General features: G+C 45.4%; 1 protein-coding gene across 4 annotated transcripts in view; it reads right to left on the reverse strand.

Annotated features, from left to right (window-relative positions):
• Nucleotides 1–21,259, reverse strand: part of LOC128844813 (ankyrin repeat and fibronectin type-III domain-containing protein 1-like) — a 601,031-nt gene that overhangs the window by 366,945 nt on the left and 212,827 nt on the right. For all 4 annotated transcript variants that reach the window (XM_054042827.1, XM_054042826.1, XM_054042824.1 and 1 more), the window contains one exon: nt 15,291–15,520. In XM_054042827.1, the coding sequence (XP_053898802.1) occupies nt 15,291–15,520 (230 nt within the window). The remainder of the gene's footprint in view (nt 1–15,290; nt 15,521–21,259) is intronic.

A 21,259-nucleotide genomic window follows, 5' to 3' on the forward strand; every position in this document is an offset into this window, starting at 1 on the left:
TTCAATATTTTGAACAGAGTAAAGAACCTGTGAAAGTTATAACATCAGCGTAGTAGAGTAGCAAAATCACCTTCAGTTGTAGAGTTGTTTCACAATGCATAATACAAATACTGGGCACTATGAGGTGGCTATGTCTGTCATGTTGTTTCATTTCTTAGAATCTGGCTGTATTTGATATTCTGAGTTTTTATTCCAGTTGCATCTGAAGAAGTGAGATTTTTACCCATGAACGCTTATGCCCAAATAAATCTGTTAGTCTTTAAGGTGCCACCAGACTCCTTGTTATTCCAGTTTTGTTTGATAAATCCAGAGCTGCGGTATTATGACAAAAGAAAAGCCAGACGCCCACAACTCTAAATGAATCATGAATGAATGAATCTGCAAGCTGAATGTATCCTGGGAATAGGTATTACTAGCCTTATGTATATAAGATATGTAGATATGACTTCAATAAAAACATTAGTTATAATAGCAGAAAGTGCTTTATTTTTCCCCCACTCTAGATACATTTAAAATTTAATAAAACACCCCAATGTGCCAGGATCCATCACCCCAGAGACTGAGCCCAGTGCAAAGGGATTTGGAGACTGGGTAAATACCCCAAGCTAGGATTAGCACAGAATATGGCTGACTTTGTCAGTGTAACTCCAGGGACTGGGGCCCTGGCAGTGCAAATCACAGCACAATGGGAGTTGCTCACAGCTTTGCAAGGTAACCACAGTTTTTGCTTGGCGATGAGGCCAACACGTGGGTGGCACTTGTCTGGAAGAAGACAATTCCCTGTCTCCTTGACGCAGCCTCCATCATCAGGGCTCCTGTAGGGAAGAGGTGTTATCTTCTGCATGGGCATAGACAACTGCAGGCTTGTGGGGAGGGAGCCCCCAAAAATGTGCTGATCACCATTAATAAAGGAAACACTGCGGGTAGAACAGAAGCTCATTTATCTTACTTTATTAACAGTGGACAAACATAGTCATGGCCCAAAGCTACTCATTAAAAGCCATATTCAACAGCTATTACTGTACTGTTTTTAACTCCACCCAACAGTTGCCTATGCCCCTGTTCTGGCAGAGCGCCCAGAGAATTCCCTCGGATAGAGACAAGCACCTACAAGATCTCTATCAAGCATTCTTAAAACTACAATACCCACCTGCTGAAGTGAAAAAACAGATTGACAGAGCCAGACGAGTACCAAGAAGTCACCTCCTACAAGACAGGCCCAACAAAGAAAATAACAGAACACCACTAGCTGTCACCTTCAGCCCCCAACTAAAACCTCTCCAGCGCATCATCAGAGATCTACAACCTATCCTGAAAGATGATCCTTTACTCTCACAGATCTTGGGAGACAGACCTGTCCTCGCTTACAGACAACCCCCCAACCTAAAGCAAATACTCACTAGCAACCACACATCACTGAACAAAACCACTAACCCAGGAACCTATCCTTGTAACAAACCCCGATGCCAACTCTGTCCACATATCTATTCAAGTGACATCATCATAGGACCTAATCACATCAGCCATACCATCAGGGGCTCGTTCACCTGCACATCTACCAATGTGATATATGCCATCATGTGCCAGCAATGCCCCTCTGCCATGTACATTGGCCAAACCGGACAGTCTCTACGCAAAAGAATTAATGGACACAAATCTGACATCAGGAATCAAAATACTCAAAAACCAGTGGGAGAACACTTTAACCTGTCTGGTCATTCAGTGACAGACCTGCGGGTGGCTAGATTACAACAGAAAAACTTCAAAAACAGACTCCAACGAGAGACTGCTGAGCTGGAATTGATATGCAAACTAGACACAATCAACTCCGGTTTGAATAAGGACTGGGAATGGCTGAGCCATTACAAACATTGAATCTATCTCCCCTTGTAAGTATGCTCACACTTCTTATCAAACTGTCTGTACTGGGCTATCTTGATTATCACTTCAAAAGTAGTTTTTTTTTTCCTCTCTTAATTAATTGGCCTCTCAGAGTTGGTAAGACAACTCCCACCTGTTTATGCTCTCTGTATGTGTGTATATATATCTCCTCAACATATATTCCATTCTATATGCATCCGAAGAAGTGGGCTGTAGTCCACGAAAGCTTATGCTCTAATAAATTTGTTAGTCTCTAAGGTGCCACAAGTACTCCTGTTCTTCTTTTTGCGGATACAGACTAACACGGCTGCTACTCTGAAACCAGAGAATTCAGACTAAGTTGGCACGGAGGGTGGGTATGTTACACCTCCCCATGCCAGCAAGTGGAATCTCACCTACTATCCCTATTTACACTGCATCAGAGACACTGAACAAACTTACCATACAAATTAGAACGTATCAAACTTGCCACACAACCACCACCTCGGTGTCTCCTTTGTCCCTTTTTTACTGTCTTTCTTAGCGTCCATTTTTCCCACCACCAAACTTTTTTCCCTACCTTCTTTCTTTTCCAAGTCTCCCCTGTCTGCCCTTGGTGCCCTCTCTTCTCCCCTCCTGCCCTGTCTAGGTCTTGTTTCTTTTCACCACCTCCATTTGTTCTGTCTGGGCCCTTCTCCCCTACCCACGGCTCCATTCAGCCAGAAGGTCAACTCTTCTCTACTCCCCGCAGCAGGACCAAGATGACTAGCGCTAGAAACAGCCCTGGTGCATGGCCTACTTCTCACCCTCTACCCATCAGCTGTTCAGTGAGCCAGGAGCAACTCATTAATGTGGGGCTAGCTATAAAGAGCTACTGCAAACTGGCCCAGAGCTGCTACTAGCTCTCTAGCTAGAGCATGTGGGAGAAGAATAAATCTGTATTCCTCACGTCCCTCGGTCAGGTCAGCTCTGGGTCGACATACACGCTTGTCTATTCCTGATGGCAGCCCTGGGAATGAGCCATTATCTATTGCGCAATGCGTGACCTCAAAACACACACAGGAGCCAAACAGAATTTAATCTGCATGTCAGCAGCTGAGGGACTATAGAGAGAATGCACTGGCCCAACAGCTCGGACAAAAGTTAAAGGAGTTTACAGGTGTCAGACCAGTTTTCAGAAAACGTTGTTTTTACCTTACACAAACAGAAGAAAGAGCCTTACCGCTGCTCAGAGAGGGTGCAGGTGTGAGACGGCAAGTGGTATGCAGGTCAGGATCACCAAAGCTGCACAGGGGCTCCCAACTGGAACAGCAGGGAGTGCGGCAGGGCCGGTGATCAGGAACAATCAACATAGATTGACCAAGGGCAAGTCATGCCTGACCAACCTGATTGCCTTCTATGATGAGATAACTGGCTCTGTGGATATGGGGAAAGCGGTGGATGTGATATATCTTGACTTTAGCAAAGCTTTTGATACGGTCACCCACAGTATTCTTGCCAGCAACTTAAAGAAGTATGAATTGGATGAATGGATTATAAGGTGGACAGAAAGCTGACTAGATCGTCAGGATCAACGGGTAGTGATCAAAGGCTCGACGTCTAGTTGACAGCTGGTATCAAGCGGAGTGCCCCAGGGATCGGTCCTGGGGCCGGTTTTGTTCAACATCTTCATTAATGATCTGGATGATGGGATCGATTGCACCCTCAGCAAGTTTGCGGATGATACTAAGCTGGAGGGAGAGGTAAATACGCTGGAGGGTAGCGATAGGGTCCAGAGTGACCGAGACAAATTGGAGGATTGGGTCAAAAGAAATCTGATGAAGCTCAACAAGGACAAGTGCAGAGTCCTGCACTTAGGACAGAAGAATCCCATGCACCGCTACAGGCTGGGGACTGACTGGCTAAGTGGCAGTTGTGCAGAAAAGGACCTAGGGATTACAGTGGATGAGAAGCTGGATATGAGTCAACAGTGTGCCCTTGTTGCCAAGAAGACTAATGGCATATTGGGCTACATTAGTAGAAGCATCGCCAGCAGATCGAGGGAAGTGATTATTCCCCTCTATTCGACATTGGTGAGGCCACATCTTGAGTATTGCGTCCAGTTTTTGGCCCCCCACTACAGAAAGAGAGAGACAAATGTGGACAAATTAGAAAGAGTCCAGCGCAGGGCAACGAAAATGATCAGGGGGCTGGGGCACATGACTTATGAGGAGAGGCTGAGGGAACTGGGCTTATTTAGTCTGCAGAAGAGAAGGGGGGGGGGGGATTTCATAGCAGCCTCTCAACTACCTGAAGGGGGGTTCCAAAGAGGATGGAGTTAGGCTGTTCTCGGTGGTGGCAGATGACAGAACAAGGAGCAACGGTCTCAAGTTGCACTGGGGGAGGTCTTGGTTGGATATTAGGAAAAACTATTTCACTAGGAGGGCAGTGAAGCACTAGAATGGGTTACCTAGGGAGGTGGTGGAATGTCCATCCTTAGAGGTTTTTAAGGCCCGGCTTGACAAAGCCCTGGCTGGGATGATTTAGTTGGGGTTGGTCCTGCTTTGAGCAGGGGGTTGGACTAGATGACCTCCTGAGGCCTCTTCCAACCCTAATCGTCTATGATTCTATGAGTCAGGTCAGGTGTACTAGCAAACTGTGGTGGGGGGAGAGCTGTAAATTACTTGCCACTTCATACCTGGCTCAAGTCAGTCCTAACCCTCGTTCACATTCACAAACTCTAAGATAACAAATGATTTATATTAGCACACAAGATGCATATTCATTTCATAGGCAGTGTCAAGGAGTTTTCCTGATTTTAGTGGCAAAGATGCAAGCAGCCTTAAACAGCATAGAATGCAAATGTTGCTATTGGGGTGAAAGCTCTGAATAATAGGAGCAACTTAGCCCTCCAACAAGTTTACATTTCCCAGAAAAATTCCTACAGCTTCTCAGAGATACGGTCATTCTACTTGCACTTTGTGGTTTAGAGAAATGCAATGGAAGATGGCTGCCAAGAGGCATACACTCGCAGCATGCAAGCAGGCAGCGAAGTATACTGCTAGGCAGAGTTCATCCAGGGAGAGCGCCCAGCAAATTGAGCAATAGAATGGGAACTTAGAAGCAAATTAGCACGGTCTTGCTCAGATGGTGCACAAAAATGTGTCATTGATTTCCTATCTGGTTGGCTTTGAACCCTGCTAAATTGAATGAGAATTGTATGCCCTTGAGCTGCTAAATCCCCATCAAACCAATGAGACAGCTACTCCACCTTTATATCTGTATTACTTATTTGAAAAGACCAGCCATGGGCTAAAAATGTAAGACACCCTTTTCCTGTAACAGCAGGTATATAAATGGGGATACAGGCCAAGATGTTGTGCCCAAGTGGAAAGATCCCCCAAGGACCGTAAGTTAGCTGAGAACTGGGTATATCAGAGCCTAGCTGTGCCTCCTACCCTTCCCTCACATGCTCTGTCTCCTCCCTGCCTCCGAGAAGCCTTTGCCTTCCCTTATGCCACACAGTAGGTTCCAGCACAGTAGATGGCAGATGCAGAAGGCAGCAGAACCATCACTGCCAGCTTTGCACTGGGGACATTCCTTTGGCTGTTTCAAGTTCACTCTGTGCTGCATAAGCAGAGAGCCGTCCCTTAGGTCTGTAACACCAGAGACGGATAATGGTGTGATCATCTTAGACCAGGTTTACCTCCTCTATCACCACTAACCTGCTACTTTGTTTGGCTTTGGGAGCAGAGCAGATCTATTGCATCTCTCCACCATATACCAGGTTCTCCTTAGCAGCCCAGCTTTTGGTAACTACAGTACAAGCTCACTAATCCACACTTCACACACTGCCATAAAAAAAAAAAAGATTTCTCCCTGCTTTTAGCAGACATCTCACTGTTGCATGCTCTCATCTCACTGTTTTTACTACGCACACTACAAAACACTTACTACTACACTAGGAACTATTATTATAATTAAAACAACACTTGTAAAATAAATGAATAAAGTACATTTTGTCTGGTGCTACTCATGCTTGTTTATTATGATTATTGTGTTGGTTCACTTACTCGCTAATTTGCTAAACGGAGTGATTCAGTGATCTCTCCCACTCAGTGTCTGTTACCAAGGCTTGTTCTGCTGCCTGTTGCACTCCTATGAATAAGCTACTATCTGGCTAACGTGCCATTTATTATTATGAGGATTATTTGTTAGGGTTTTTTGCATTGTTTTTTCATAACACTCATCAATGAATAATAGATTGCTCAGTTGCTGACTATCTGCCAGGGTACCATTTGGTGCAATTAAATGACACCCGGTATATATTTTTTTAAATATACCTTTGTATTTTACCTTCTCAAGAGACACATTCAAAATGTGCTTTGCGAAGGTTAGGACAGCATGTGCTCAGTTCCAATAGGACACCTATTGCGTTGCTCAGTCACTTCAATTATACATTTGACCTGCTTGCTTTATGGCTTAAGCCTTAAATTTCTCTTTTCGTTTTAGTTTTTGTTACACTAAAATGCAGGGAACAAACAATAACTAACTGTAAGTTTGCTGAGGATTTCTGGAACAATGTAAGCCATAAGATATTTTTGCAGCAATACAGAAAAAGAATTAAATCTACTAGGTCAATCTACCTGGTGTAAACTGGAGTCAGTGGAATTACAACAGATTAATTATACCCCAGCTGTCAAAGTGCAATAATATGCCATACCTTTCAATACCTCACTGTATACAATACAGCATACCTTCTAATACCCCACTGTATACAATATTTTCAGAGCTTGTAACTTATAAGCCCCTGTTCGGTATCCATGTATTGTACTAGAAATAATATTGAAGTATCCATGTTACACTCAGCCACTACAGGGATGGGTGCAGTAAAACAAATTACAATTCTATACTGGGGTTCCCAGTTGAGAGTACAGGCCATGAGACTGCTGCTTAGTTACCAAAACTCCAAGATGGAATCTCCTGTATCACATGACTCACAGTTATTGTAAGGTTGCAACGTTTCCATGTGGAACTCTGCTTATTTCATTTCCATAATACTGTTCTGAAGTCCATCAATAGTTGAGGGACTTTTAGATTGCTCTGGACTCTGTAGGAATGGGAAAACTACTTAAGCTTACATGGAATACAATGACCCTGCCTCCGTTCAGCACTTTCCTTGAAACAAAAGTCTATCGCACGGCAAGTTTTCCTCTTCCCTGTTGTCCTCAGCCCCATTGGTCTGTTTATCCACCTCCTGTGTCTTGTCAGAGATCCTAGATTGTAAGCTCTTTAAGGCAGAACTTCTTTGTTCTCCTCGGTTCTACACTGCTCAGCACAAGAGGGCCCTAAGCCCTGGTTGGAGCAGGTAAGTGCTACTACTGCCATACATAATACAAAATAATATTAATAACAGAAATATTAATTTTTAAAAAGTAAATCACTAAGGACGAAGCCAGTTTTGCCGCAGCTCCTCACATCTCACCTGTTTGAAAGCCAGTCTTTCTGTGCCTTTGATTCATTCAGCTATCTCATTCTGTCCAGACACTGCATGGGGCACACTTTGTGCTGCAGATGGTGGCAACCGGTTGCCACCAGGTTACCCCCATTTCCAACACACTTGCTGGGACAAAGCTGTTTTCTTTAACCCATAAGCCAGTTAAACATGGAAATCTCAAAGGCATTGAAGCATGTCAGTCTAAGGATTTATGAAGTTCACACCATGCACGCACACATCTGCCATCAAGCAAGCCAGCTCACCAGCAGTTTAGGAAGATAATGAAGGATTATCTATGCGTTGACACTCAGGATCGCTGCACACCTGTTGTGTACTTTGCACCTGGTGGGAGAGAGCAGCTAACAGCACTTTGTCCTTATCCTTTCTTGGTAAACTCCTTGCAGTGAAAACATTACCATCAGTGCTACTTTCTGTATTTCCAATGTGAGCTGGAAGTGGCTCTCGTTACATAGCTATAGCAAGCCCACCAAAATGCTACTATAAGAATAGGGTGCATACATTGTAAACCTACAGCAAACCAATCTAATGAGGTGCCACCTCGGAATGTGCTGTTAAGGGCATAGCGTGAAAGGAGGCCATCAGCTAAACATGCTGTACAGCTCTTCCAGCATTAGATACAAATTACACTCCCAGCAAAACCAGCAGAGGAGTTCGTGGCTTTCTGAGGAGCTTAGGGTCAGCAACTGCTTCTGTCTCAAGGCTAGGAGAGAGGGTGAATAATGAAAACCAAAAAACATTGCTGAAAAACACACCCACAGCCCTGCTTACTATACAGTAGAGCAATTTCCCCTCTTTAAAGCCTATACCTGAGAAAAGAATCGAATGTGGGGATATGACATTTACTCTGTCTAGACTAGGAAATAGGTTGTATTGAAAAACATGATAGTTCAAGCATGTTAGCTAGCAAGTTTTTAAACACAGCCTATTTTCCCAGTTTAGACGTGCCCATTCAGAAGAGGGGCAGGGAAACAAGGAAGGGGCACTGGGCATGTTAGAAAGTCCCGGTTCAAACCATTTGAGCATCCAACCAGAGAACTCAAACAGATACACCCCAAAACAGAGAACTCAGCTGGCCTTAGCTGCTCTTGTCAACCCCAATAGTAGGGGCCTTAGCAAAGTAAAGTTCACTTGTCTGCAGACACGACATCATGAACAGAAAATCACTGGGAATTGTGGTCCTACCATAATTAATCATGTGAGGGAGGAAATACAAGGTATTTTAATTCTGACCTGGGATTCTGGGATGGCAATGGAGTGAGTGCGCATTCGCCCCTGGGCTACCACTACATACACACACTCTATCCCACTCTTTTCCTAGAAGCCAGAGAGGTACTCAGTGCTTCTCTTTGTTTCAATCTTTAAAAAAAAAAAAAAAAAAACACTGAATTCAGTGCGGGCAAGAAGTGCCAGACTGACTGGCCTAGAGGCCGAGTCGTTTACAGCACTGACAAAGGGCTTGGAAATCCTCAAAGGATGCCTTACAAATACAGCACAAGCTGCTGCAATGCAAACTTCCTACTCATTGCCCTGCCACTGTGACTCACCTTAATCTGGGTGGTCGTCTCTAGGACTGAGGGGTGTTAGGTTTCCACGCCTCATTCAGTTTTTGGCCTCTCTGTTGAGGATACCAACAAGAGAGATTGTCTTGTGATGGGGGCATCTGCTAACAGGGAACTATCAAGCTATACAGCAATTCACTCCTGAGCTTCCTGCAAGGATCTGCTGCTGCTGGGGAAGGCATGGGAAATACAGCCCTTGACTCTCTCTGACAATACTCTGCAATATTCTCTGCTTCCTCAGCCAAGGCCACTGTGTTTGGTAGCCATGCCTGGTGGGAGCCATCTGCACTTCACGCCAGCACCAAACTCAAAAAAATGACAATTTCCCTCAATAAACACAAAGACAAGAGAAGCAGGAGGAGGGCTCACCATGCTCTTCAAAGCACAGCACCAAGCAAGATCCAATTCTTCTCCTCCTCGGGACTCCTCAAAGGCTTTTTCCTTCCAAATAAACTGAGAGCAGGGAAAAGCACCTGTGAGCGAAAGTGGAGCCCACTGGGCAGGAAATGAAAGCCAGCCCCTTGCCCATCACCTGGTAAATCAATACAACATGCACCATGCCTTAGAAGCCTGCACTATGCAATTGTGACAATCAGCCAGCAAACAGGATCCCAGTGGAGTATCCCACACGCAGCCAGGGAGCTGGTGGGGAGCAGGACTTCCAGCTACTCGGTCAGAACCAGGTTCTTTTGTTTGTTTGCCTCAACTGATTCACATCTTTGGAAAAGGGGGAGCAACTCAAGAAGGTCTGTACAAGTCTGAAAGCCAACTGCCAAAGCAATCAAAGATTCTCACTCACCCCCTAAGGTCGACACTTCACTAACATCACACAAGCCTTAAGTGAGTGAAAGGGAAGGGCTTATTGTGACAATCACAAGAAAGGGAATTCATTTAAAATTCAAATTATGCAAATTAAAATAATCTGTACAAGCGGTCCCTCATTTGACTGCAGTGGGGCTGACTGCATGTTCTGCTAGCTGGCTCCATGACAGAGAATCGTAGCCTCTGATTGCAAGAATCTAGCGACTGAGCCTTCACCCCAGCGCACTCCACAGGTGGTACTTTGCAATCACCTCGAGGAGGTGGGGGGCAGAAAGAAACTTTATTGATCCCTGGGGAAAGCACACTTCTTCTGAACAGATGCAGGGGGGGTTGATTTATCCTGGTGATGGTGAAGTTGCCTTGACTTTAAAAGATAATATCACCTGGTTTTTCATTGGGAAGCTCAAAGCATTTTATAAAGGAGGTGACTATCATTATCCCCACTTTACAGATGGGGAAACTGAGGCATGGCACGGTGCAGGGACTTGCCCAATGTCACCTAGCAGGCCAATGGTAGAACCAGGAACAGAAGCCAAATCTCCAGGATTGAGTCCAGTGCTTTATTCACCAGGCCACATTGCAATTCAAAGATTATTTAGCAACAGAGATACCATCCCATGCACATTCCTGCCACTTTGGAGACAGCACTATGAAGCCCAAGACACTTGTTCATTCTCATTAATGAACTTCCAATTTTATTTTCCTTGTAGAGCAAAGTTTGTAACCTTGTAGGTTGCATCCGAAGAAGTGGGCTGTAGTCCACAAAAGTTTATGCTCTAATAAATTTGTTAGTCTCTAAGGTGCCACAAGTACTCCTGTTCTTTTTGCGGATACAGACTAACACGGCTGCTACTCTGAAACCTGTCATTTTCCTTGTAGAATCCCTGATGTCCACAGCAGAGTCCTGTGCTATGCAGGAGGTCAGACTAAAGGATGACAATAGCCCCTTCTGGCCTTGGAATCTATTAATTGATGTGGCTGGAATGCATTAAACGCTTGGGATGACCACGACTACTGTTGTATACAGTGGCTTAAAACTGTTTTAGCCCCAGTACTTAGTACCAGGAATATGTACCATAGGTCCCTGGGACACTAAGTGTCCCCTCTATACCTACTGTACCTCCCCAATCCCTTCTCCACTGGATAGCACATTCTCAAGCAACACTGGCCTAAACCTGAGTCACCATACCAGGATCACAGATGCTTCCCAGAGATAGAAATGGGAGCAACTGCATCATGTGGCAGAGGCATTTCAGGCTGATTTTTAATACAAAAAGAATGAAAGTCAGCAATTAAACATTAAAAACTGGATAGCAGTAGCAGCACTGAAAACTCAATCAAGTTTTGATGGGAGACTTTACTAAGAAGTCCCGGGTGTGCCATCACAGAAAAATTAAAACCATCTCCTATCATGTGATGTTTTATTGTTCCTCAAAACAGATGGAGCAGAGCACAGACCTTACAGACGTGAAATCACTCCACCTACCCCTGAAATGCAGCCACTGCTGAGGTAGGACACAGGAGCTGTTAACTTCACACAGCAACACAACACAACAATTTTGAATAGAAAGTGAAAACAATAACATGTAGTTTGCGGGACGATTGTAGGTAGATGGAAGTAACTGCTGAACCTTGATTGGAATTTGAGCCTAACACGAGACGTAGCTATTTTTGCAAAATAGTTAAAGACATCACAGTCTATCACCAGTTGTCTGGACCTTCACTTCTAATTTGAAAGATGGCATTGTCAGCTGCGAGTGCCTCCTAGCACCACACTGGGACACTGGTTCTGGGCTGATGCAGAACATACCTAATAAATCACCACCACCATTTCCTGCAGCTGGGATTTCCTCTGAAGTTCCCCATTCAAGCACTCCCCCAGGCAGGATGTCCCTACTATACCAGTTAGATCCATTGAGATCACAGCTCACAGCAATATGCTTTTTGGATATTAAGCAGTTCAGAAAGGAAATAATGAGAAAAAATACCTGGCAAAATCCCAATACAATCCTGGATGGACAATGCTAATCAGCTATGTTGGCTTGCCACACAGCTTTAAGGGCCTGATCCTGCTTCCTTTGAAATCAAAGGAAAAAATCCCATTGACTTCAATGGGCAGGATCGAACCTTAAAACAGAATGCAGGGGTGAAAGGAGAGAATCAAACTGACAGCTAGTGGCACTGGCACCCATTATGTCTCACCAGAGACATGTGCACTAGGTAAGAGTTCTTCCATTCTGTCTAGTGTTATGGAGCATTTCTTAACCTTGGCACAGAAGAAGAATGTGCCCTTCCCATTAGAACAATTGGGCATGGGAGGGGGGCAAGATTTTCACAAGTAGGTGTCCTGTATCTGATAATGCTAGCTTTTCTATAGCACTTCTCAGCAGGAGATCTCTATGCGCTTCACAGTCTTTAATGTATTTATCCTCACAACCCCTCTGTGAGACAGGGCAGCGCTATTATCCCCACTGTATAGATGGGGGAACGGAGGCACAGAAAGGCTAAATGACTTCCCCAAGGTCACACAGCAAGGCTGTGGCAGAGTGGATTGATCCCAGATCTCAGTCTGGGTTGGTGCCCTAAGCATTAAATCTGAATCTCTAAATCAGATGTAGGTTTCAATGGGAGTTTTAAAAATTAGCCTGCTCATACAGGTGTTTAAGTAGGATTTATTTTAAAGTCTTTCTTGCCAGTCTTCTTAAGAAAAAGGTGTACAAAAAAACACTGCTCTAGAGGAAGCCCTATAGAACAAGGAGCAAAGCTGCTCATGGTACAAAAATAACTTGCTTTTGTTTTCAGAACAAGCAATCTGAGCTAATTTGAAAGGGGAAAAATCTTTCAATAGAAAAAACCCAACAGCAGGTTCCAGAAGGTCTAATAAAAAGAATGAATGCACCCAGGATGTGCTTAGACCTGTCCCATCTGGACTGTGTTCTGCCTCTGGCATTTGCCACCACCTGCTATGCTACAAAGCCAGAACCATCAGTGAGAAGGCAGGAAGGAACAGATGGTCAAGGGCACTGGCGTCTGTCACATCAGAAACCCAGGCCACCCCGTTGTGAGGCACTTCAATGTTTTCATAGTCAAGAGCTCTGGAGCGCTACCCGCTTGTCATAAGCCAGGAACAGCAAGACCCAAGGGCACAGAGGAATCTCTATCCCAGAGACTCTTAAAGGAGTTTGCTTAATATTCCATGCCCACGTCTGGCCAGTGGGACGTGCAGTCCCACTACACTTACTACTCACACTGCTAATGCAGAAGGCACTATATTTTGTTCAGCGTAAACTGATCTGATCCGGAAAAGCGAAAGGTGTTTCAATACAGAAAAAGCCTCCAATATTTCCATATCAGTCTCTTCATAATCACTTCTCCTTCACTCACACTGTGACGTGTGGACAAAGCCAGAGGTGGGAAAACTTGTATGGCTTAAAGGACAAAGAAGTCAGCAGAGAAAAGAGATTCCATTTCTTACCCCACAGCAGAACAGTCTCCCTCTAAACATGTCTTTACAGTTATTTCTGAGATACCTTGCGCTGTTTATGCTGGTGCCTACAGTAGCTGGTTTCAGCCAGTTCCTACCTCTAAAACAGACAACCCAGAGACTTGGTTTATTGCTTGTGGTTCACAGCACTGGGATCTTAACAGGCATCCATAAAAATTCACTGCAGGCTTCCACTTTTATCGCCGTATGAAAAAGCAACAAACCATAGTTAAACTCAGAATTGTCATCTCAGGAGATGAAAGAGAGATCACATTTTACTGCCCATCCAAACACAGGGACACAACTAATGCAGCAGGGATGTGCACACACATCTGGGAGGGCAAAATCCTCTTCTGGGATCTCTCAGGAACACTTCCAAGCCAGGGGTGACTGTGGATGGCCCCAAGGAAATGAGGTTATAAAAGCAGTTCCCAAGAAAACATGCTTATCCATGGAAGAACAGAAGCAAGATGAGCAGCTCTTCCTCTTGGCTAGAGGAGAAGAAAAGTTACCAAGCCCCCTGCTGCGTCAAAAGACTCTGAAAACCACCGGGTGTGAAACAACAAAAGTTACAATTATCACAAGTGCTGAGCACTGCTCTGCTCTCTCTACCTCACTGTCTCTAGGAGCATGGCAACCCCCTTCCAGTCCTCACATTCATTCCCATCATTCCTATGCCCCCATCAATTCCAGCTTCAGCAGTGTTGAGTTTCAGTGCAGGGTCACCCGAGCCCCTCATTACAACCCCGAGGCCAGTAATGAGGCAGGGAGATGACTGTATCAATGTCCATATCAGGTGTCTCTCAGAAAGAAAAGCAGCAAACCTATTAAACTTTAAACAGAAAACTTCCACTAACTGCCTCATGTCCTGGCTGGTGCTGCTCCTGTGTCCTCTTTTAATCACTCTCAGAGGACTGACTCCTAGGCAAAGTGCTATACTCTGCCCCCTGCCCCCCATGATGCAGATGGGTGCAGACCAGCTGCCACCCATGCCAAATCAGAAGCGAAGGTAATGCAAGTGGTTTGGGGTTTGGTTTACTTGGGGGAGGGGGATAGGTTGCTTTCTCTCTGTTAGACTTAGTCTTCAAATGACAACAGCAGACCCCAGCTTTCCTTCCCACCCCCAAGCCCCCTTTTAGATGGAGTTAATTTATTGCTTATGGAAGTGAGTAAATAGCAACATTGAAACTGGAATAGCAGAGACAGGTCACGTGCAAGCTCCATGCATGCAACCAGCCAATGCAGCTTCATCTGGCAATCCCAGTTCCCAGCTCTGCCAGTGCACCATGCAGTAGCATGCCCAACATTATGACAGTCCCAGACATGCATCTAGATCTGTCAAGGTGCCTCTAGCCTAGCCTGCAGCACTGCCTCCTTTTCCAGGGATCTGGCTTCCTATACAGCTCTGCCAGCACTTTTCACTCCTAACCCCATCCTCCTGCTCTTCCAGTCCCTCCCACCCTCAGCCGCATCCTCTGCTATTTCAGTGCTAGGACCACACATAGCTCTGCTAACACACCCATGGGTGTTTCTATTTTCCTGGTACCTCCTCATCCTGTCCGTTCTGACCTGCTGCCACTGCTGTTATTCCAGGCCTGGATCCTTTTTTAAGCAGAGACTACCACAAGGCCAATCTGCATGTTGAGGATTAAAGACTGGTATAAGACCACAAACCCATTTTTATTTGAGGCCTAAAAAATAAAACCAAGATTTGAATGGAAGCTTCCAGAGCTGAAGAGATAGCATGTTACCACACTGCATTACCCAGCCTAAGCAGGTGCGGTCTCTGATGAGAGCTTTTCTTTTAACATTAGCGATTTAAAAACCTGACAAACGAGACAAATCGGTTTTGTGGTGTGATTTTGCCAAACTCCAGACGATACTATTGCCATCTGTTTGACCAAGCTGGGGAGCCAAACTATTTTTTAACATGTTTTGAATAAAAATAACCATCCAGCATGTCACTGTTTTTGAGAATGTGTGCACATCTGCAGGTAACCTTCAATATAGACTATGGGAATTGGGGGGCGAGGGGGGGAGAGAGCAACCCCTCCCATCAAGTACTCACAAACTGCCTCCTGAGCTTGGTTTTGACGCGATCAGCCTTCGTCTCTGACGGGTGGAGAGAGTAACTGAGGGAGCTCAGGTGGTTGTCCATAGACAGGCTTTTCCTCATGTAGAAGGAGTGCGTCTGGAAGTGCCTGAATGGGGCCTCGTCCATGGCAGTGCAGAGCTGGGTCTGGGGAGCGGTATCCCCAGGAGGCTCCACACAATCGTCTTCCAGCTGCCAGGCCTTCCCTGTAGGAAGGGAGACAGAAATCCAGCATTAGAAGGGGGCAGGAAGCTGGAAGGCATGGCGCTAGGCTCCCACATCACAGCTAATTCTCTCCCTTCCAGCAAGATTTGAGGGCAAGGGCAGAGCATAGATGGGGCACTCATTGGGTTGGGATGGAACCTCAGGACCACAGTTGATCCAGTGGGAAGCTTTAAGAGTAAGACAAAGTTAGTAATCATTCTAAATACACCCAACCTTATGGACTCTGGGTGAAATCCAGCCCAGTAGGGAGGAGCCCATGACTGGCCTATGCTCTCTGCTTATGTCCCACTCAGGGTAAGGGGCGGATGGGCCTTGCCTTGGCTCTCCGCACAGGGTGAATCTCTTGATGTGTCATTTGTTGCTGCATGTCAGGCAACCAGCTCTCCATAAGTCAGAAGGGTTCCATGTACGGTGCTTTGGAGGATGCTGCTTGCTCTCAGCCATCAAGGAACCAGAACAAAAAAAAAAAGCCGCTGCCAAATCAGAGATGGAAAAAACAGGCATTCTCTAACCCACCCCACAGGCAGTGAAGGACTGTTCCCTGCAGCATGGTTACTAGGGCTTTGTGCACTATATTCCCTAACAAAAGGAGGAGCGGAGGTATGGTCTTGTACTTAAAGCACTAGACTGGGACTTGGGAGACCTGGCTCTGACTGTGACACCTTGGGCAAGTCAGTTAGCCTCTGTATGCCTCAGATAATACCGTACGAGAGAGACAAGGTGGGTGACATAAAAGCTTCTACTGGACCAACTTCTGTTGGCGAGAGAGAGAAGTTTTTGAGCCAAGATACTCCGACTGTCACAGCAAAACGCAAGGTGGAACAGATTGTTTAGCATAAGTAGTTAGCACATGTTGTAAGGGACCATTCAAGGTCTGTTAACACCTCTGCATTCCATAGCCCAAAAAGAGCGGGTTAGCGGGTTACAGATTGTTGTAATAAGCCAGAAATCCAATGTCCCTTTCAGTCCATGATTTTTAGTGTCTAGCACAGTCATGAATTTAACTCTTAAAATTAAACCATCTGTTCCATCTTGCATTTTGCTGTGATGCTGGGAGCACATTTCCCAGACCTGAAGAAGAGCTCGGTGTGGCTGGAACGCTTGTGAAAGATGAAACATGGTGAAAAAGATTGAGCCTGCCACAGAGGAAAACAAATTTGGAAAACAAAAAAAGAGTAGATACTTTTAATAGGCTTGTCTATTTCAGTGCAAAAAAAAAAAAAAAAAAGTAACGAAACGCTGTTAAATGCCTTTATAATATCACCATTCTGTTATGCTGTAAGCAGCTTGGCTATCACATGTATTTTCTTGCCAAATTTGTCTTTTTACATTTGGCAAAGAGTGATTTTTTTCTCTGCTTCCCATCCCCCCCTGTTTTCCCCAACCCAAACCGTAATCATTTACTTCTTAATAATAATTAAAAAATAAAACTTGCTCAATTCCAATAAAAATAAAGTTGCCAATTATTAAGCATTAAATATAAAACAGAATTCTTCTCCATCAGAAATTCTCTCCTCCTATTAGTCATCCCTACTGCAAAGATCATTCGTATTTCCCCTTTTGGAGACTCCAAAGCCTTAGACCAACAGTGCTCTTGACCTTATAAAGGCCAGGAATAAGGGCAAATCGCTTACAATTCTACCAGAAGATGAGATCCTGAGGTGAAAACCAGCCACAAAACAGCAACAAAGTGGACTGTTGTTTACATAGGTTTCTCTCCACTTGTCCTTTGCTGCAGGCCCTGTGTAAGGGACAGCAGGTAGCTGAATGTCTCAGAGCAGCCTTGGGATAGAGTTTTATATGAAGCTAGCAGCATGAGAGAGAGGATATACTGTCTAAAATCCATTGCTGCCCAAACTGTGTCGAGTTATTCTGGTATCTATTGTAACAAGCAAGCCTGTTCCCTAAGCCCCTAGACTTGTTTAAAGCAGAAAGACAGCGCATACTGTGCAGAGTCCTGCCACTGAATTAGAGCACACAACCAGAAACTCAACTTGAAGAAGGGATGTTTTGGGGAGAGGGGAGGTTAAAATACTAACTATGAAACAAGCTGAAGAGCAATACATTCCATTTTTACCCCCATTTTAAATTTAATAAGCTACTGCTGCTCCTCTCCAAATGTCAGCTCATACAAAACAGGAACTTCTGTTTGAAAGCTGTGATTATTCAATGCATAAACACATCAATCTAAGCCCAGATTCAGACTGCCACTGTATAATCTTGTTCTGGGAGAGAAGCGGGAAATGGCATGACAAAACAACCAAGCTGAGGATGCACAAAAGCAAAGCCTCCTTTTTTAAGGCAGACCCCAACAATTTCAACTTACCACCCGAGCCATGAACAGAGAGGAGAGCTAGCCTGGGTGTCCTTACACGGCTACCTGTCCTTTTCAAACACATATGGGGAGGCCAGGTGAGCGGTATGACAAGTGACACACTGCTGTCAGGCACACTCTGCACTCCTCTCCACACCTCCGCTAATGAATCACTCATCACCTGCAGCTCCCTTGAAGCCAAGTTCTGTGCCCCTAAAGTAAGCTTGCAGCACACTCTGCTATTCAATTCCTTTGCTCCCAATGCAGCTCTGCCCTGACTGCTGGTGACTGCTGCTTCAGAGTACTCCAATTTAAAGTGATTGAATCTGGTTACCTACAATCTCAGTTAATTTCAGGGAATCTAACTGTGCTGTAAAGACAAAATGGGAGGATTGCAAAAAAATGGGGAACCAAGGTCCACTGAAATTTATCCATTTTGGAGAAACTCCTCTGCTCTCATGTTCCAAAGAGCAGGGAAATGGGATTAAATGGCATGGACTTACTGAGCCTGATTCTGGGTTCATTTACACTAGTTTTACATAGGTTTTTCTCCACTTGGCCTTTGCTACATGCCCGGTGTAAGGGACAGCAGCCAGCTGCATATCCTAGAGCAGCCTTGGGATGGATTTGTGACTTCCCTCCCTGTTCCCCTCATTCTCCTGGGAGAAGTGATCTGTGCCACCTTTTTATTTGAGTAAAGATTATTTCCCACCTAGCCAAGGGTCCACCACTCAAAGGCACGTACACCAGGCATACAGCCCCTCCTCCTCCCTCTCCTCCAGCCAAGATGTGGACACACGGGGATTGGGTGGGGAAGGTCTTACTCTGCTGTCCCCACTGAGCTCAATCATGTTGCTCCTGATTTACACTAGTGTAAATCATACCCCCCTACAGAGTGGAGGGCAGGAGGGGTTGGTGGCCCCAAGTATGATTCCATCTGAGACTCTAGGTACACGCTAGAGCAGCTAGCCTCTCCCGCTACTCGCCCCACCGCAGCTGCACTATTATTTGTAGCTTGTACAACTACTGAGCTGGAAACAATACCTCCAGCTCCAGTGTAGACAGACCCTGAGGTACCAAAGTACATGGACAGGTTCTCAATAGAGCTCAGCACAATGTGAGCCCAGTGTGGAATGGGGGGAGGCAGGGGAAGAGCTAACAAATGGCTACAGCCCCCTCCCAATGTAAGGCAGGGGGAGCTTCAGAGCTTGGAAGCATAAATCCCTCCTGATTTGGGACAGAGGGAGTTGGGGAGGTTAGACATAAAACATGGAGACAGCCACCTCTGGTGCAGAACAGAGCTGACAGGGTTTAGGGACAGCCCCCTCCCATGGCAGAACCAAGGAAAGACAAGACTAAAATCAATTTCCCTCCAAAGACACAGAGGCAACAAGTAAGGACAAGGAAGCCATGGTAGGCCCAAGAGAAAGGAGACTCATTCCCCAGAGACAGGCTGCTGGTAGTGTGAAATCTCGCAGAGTGCTACAGAATGTGATGCCAGGGGTATAATCATTTGGACTAAGCTGGAATTATCATGACCCCCTGTTCTAACAGCAACTGTTTGCCCAGGTCTGCATCCTGCTATATTCCAGTCCTCATGGCCATGAGGAATTTCCCAGCTAGTCCAATAGCCGGGGAGAGAGCACAGCTCCATCAAGGGTTCCACGGATAGACAGGAGGAGTGCACCCAGTGCTTGTCACGGCTCTCTCTCGCTCCCCTAGACAATGCCTCATTGGATGAAACTTTACAAATTAATGGAAAGGAAACTGAACAAAACTGGATCCCTACAAAGCCCAAAGCTGGCTCGGCAGGAAAGTCGACTGCCTCCCGGGCTACATTAAAACAGGAAGTTGCTTTTCAACAACAGGAAGGCTCGCTTGCCATTTCTCTGCATTGAGACAATTCTGCGTATCTGTCTGACCTGCAGTCTTGGTTTAACTTGTTCACTTTTTGGTGGAACCAGGTGCCCTACTACATTTTCCCTCCGTGAGGCCCTCTGCACGGCACCAACTGTCTCCAGCCAAGACTGTCTGAGACCTCCCTATGGAACCAGACATCACTCCCACAGAGGTCTCGGCATGTCCTGGGCATGTCCCCTCCTTCAGCCCAGGCACTTGCTCCAAAAGCTGAATGGAATCACTGGCAGTTTGACAGTGAAGGGCTGAGGAATACACTGGCTGGCCAAAGAAGGATGGAGCATCCTATTGGACTAGGAAGTGATTCTGTCCTGCCATCTCTCTGGGAGATTCTTCCCAGCCAATGTGAACTACAGGCTTCCTGACAAGCCAACCCACTAGACTGATTTTTTGCATGCTGCGAGACACTTCTGGTGCCTGCTTCAGCAAGCCAGTTATCTGGGGGAAGTCTTGGCTAGACAACTTTAAATTGATCGGGCTGATAACACAAGCAAGACAAAATGGTCTAAATCATTAAAGCTGGTGCTGTTAAGTGGAGAGTCAGAGCTCTTGGGCTCTATTCCCATTTCTGGTGATGACTAGGTGTGATCTTGGACAGGCCACTTAAATCTCTCGGTGTCAATTTCCCCATCTATAAAAAGATAATGATACTAGTGTACCTATAGGAGAGCTTTGCTGTGAGGTTCAGTTCAGCACATCAAAGTTTGCAGAGCACTCTGATATTAGTGGATAAAAGGAGCTCTAAGGCCTAATTTATTAACTGTTAACCTTGCCAAATTGCAATTCAAGTTAGCGTACCAAGAATCCAGTCACCACAAAGGGAAGTTACTCTTTTTTTTTTCCTCTTTTTTTTTTTTTTGCTCATCACTATTGTACCTTTCTGGGCACAATGGGTACCTAATTAGCCATTTCCCACTGGGTGCCACAAAGCCAAAAAAGCAATCTGACCAGAATACTACAGCTCTCAATACATTGACTAAAGGGTATCTCTCTGTTCTATTTTATATGAAGTATGAAAACTCATGCCATCACCAGAGGAACTGAGCACCTTCCAACAGTGCATAGAGTGACCTGACTAACCTCTCTCCTGCATGGTTCGTTCTCTCTTATCCCTTCCTCAGGGTGGCAATTCCATGTGCAGTGGAGTGTTTGTTTTGGTAGGGTTTGGTTTTAGGTTGTAGGGGTTTTTTTTAATGCCCATGCTGCTCTGTATTTATGTCAGTGAAGGCAGGTGGAAGAAGTGTGCCTGGCAGTTTGAGAAGGTGGTGGTGAGGTTTGTGATTGTCGTTCATGCCTGAGTTTGTTCCACGGCCTCGGACTGGCTCCCAAGAAAGCTCCAGAAGCTTTATTTTGTGGTAAAAAGTTCCACTGGACCTAAGGTGAAGCTGTTGGCCACGGTCCTCACTCTGGAGTTTTAGAGGATTTTTTACATATCCTGGGGCCAGGCCATTGAGGTCTTTGAAGATAAAATCTCTCTTGTGCACAAATG

The sequence above is a fragment of the Malaclemys terrapin genome, chromosome 10 (assembly GCF_027887155.1).
Source record: "Malaclemys terrapin pileata isolate rMalTer1 chromosome 10, rMalTer1.hap1, whole genome shotgun sequence".
Taxonomy (NCBI): domain Eukaryota; kingdom Metazoa; phylum Chordata; order Testudines; family Emydidae; genus Malaclemys; species Malaclemys terrapin.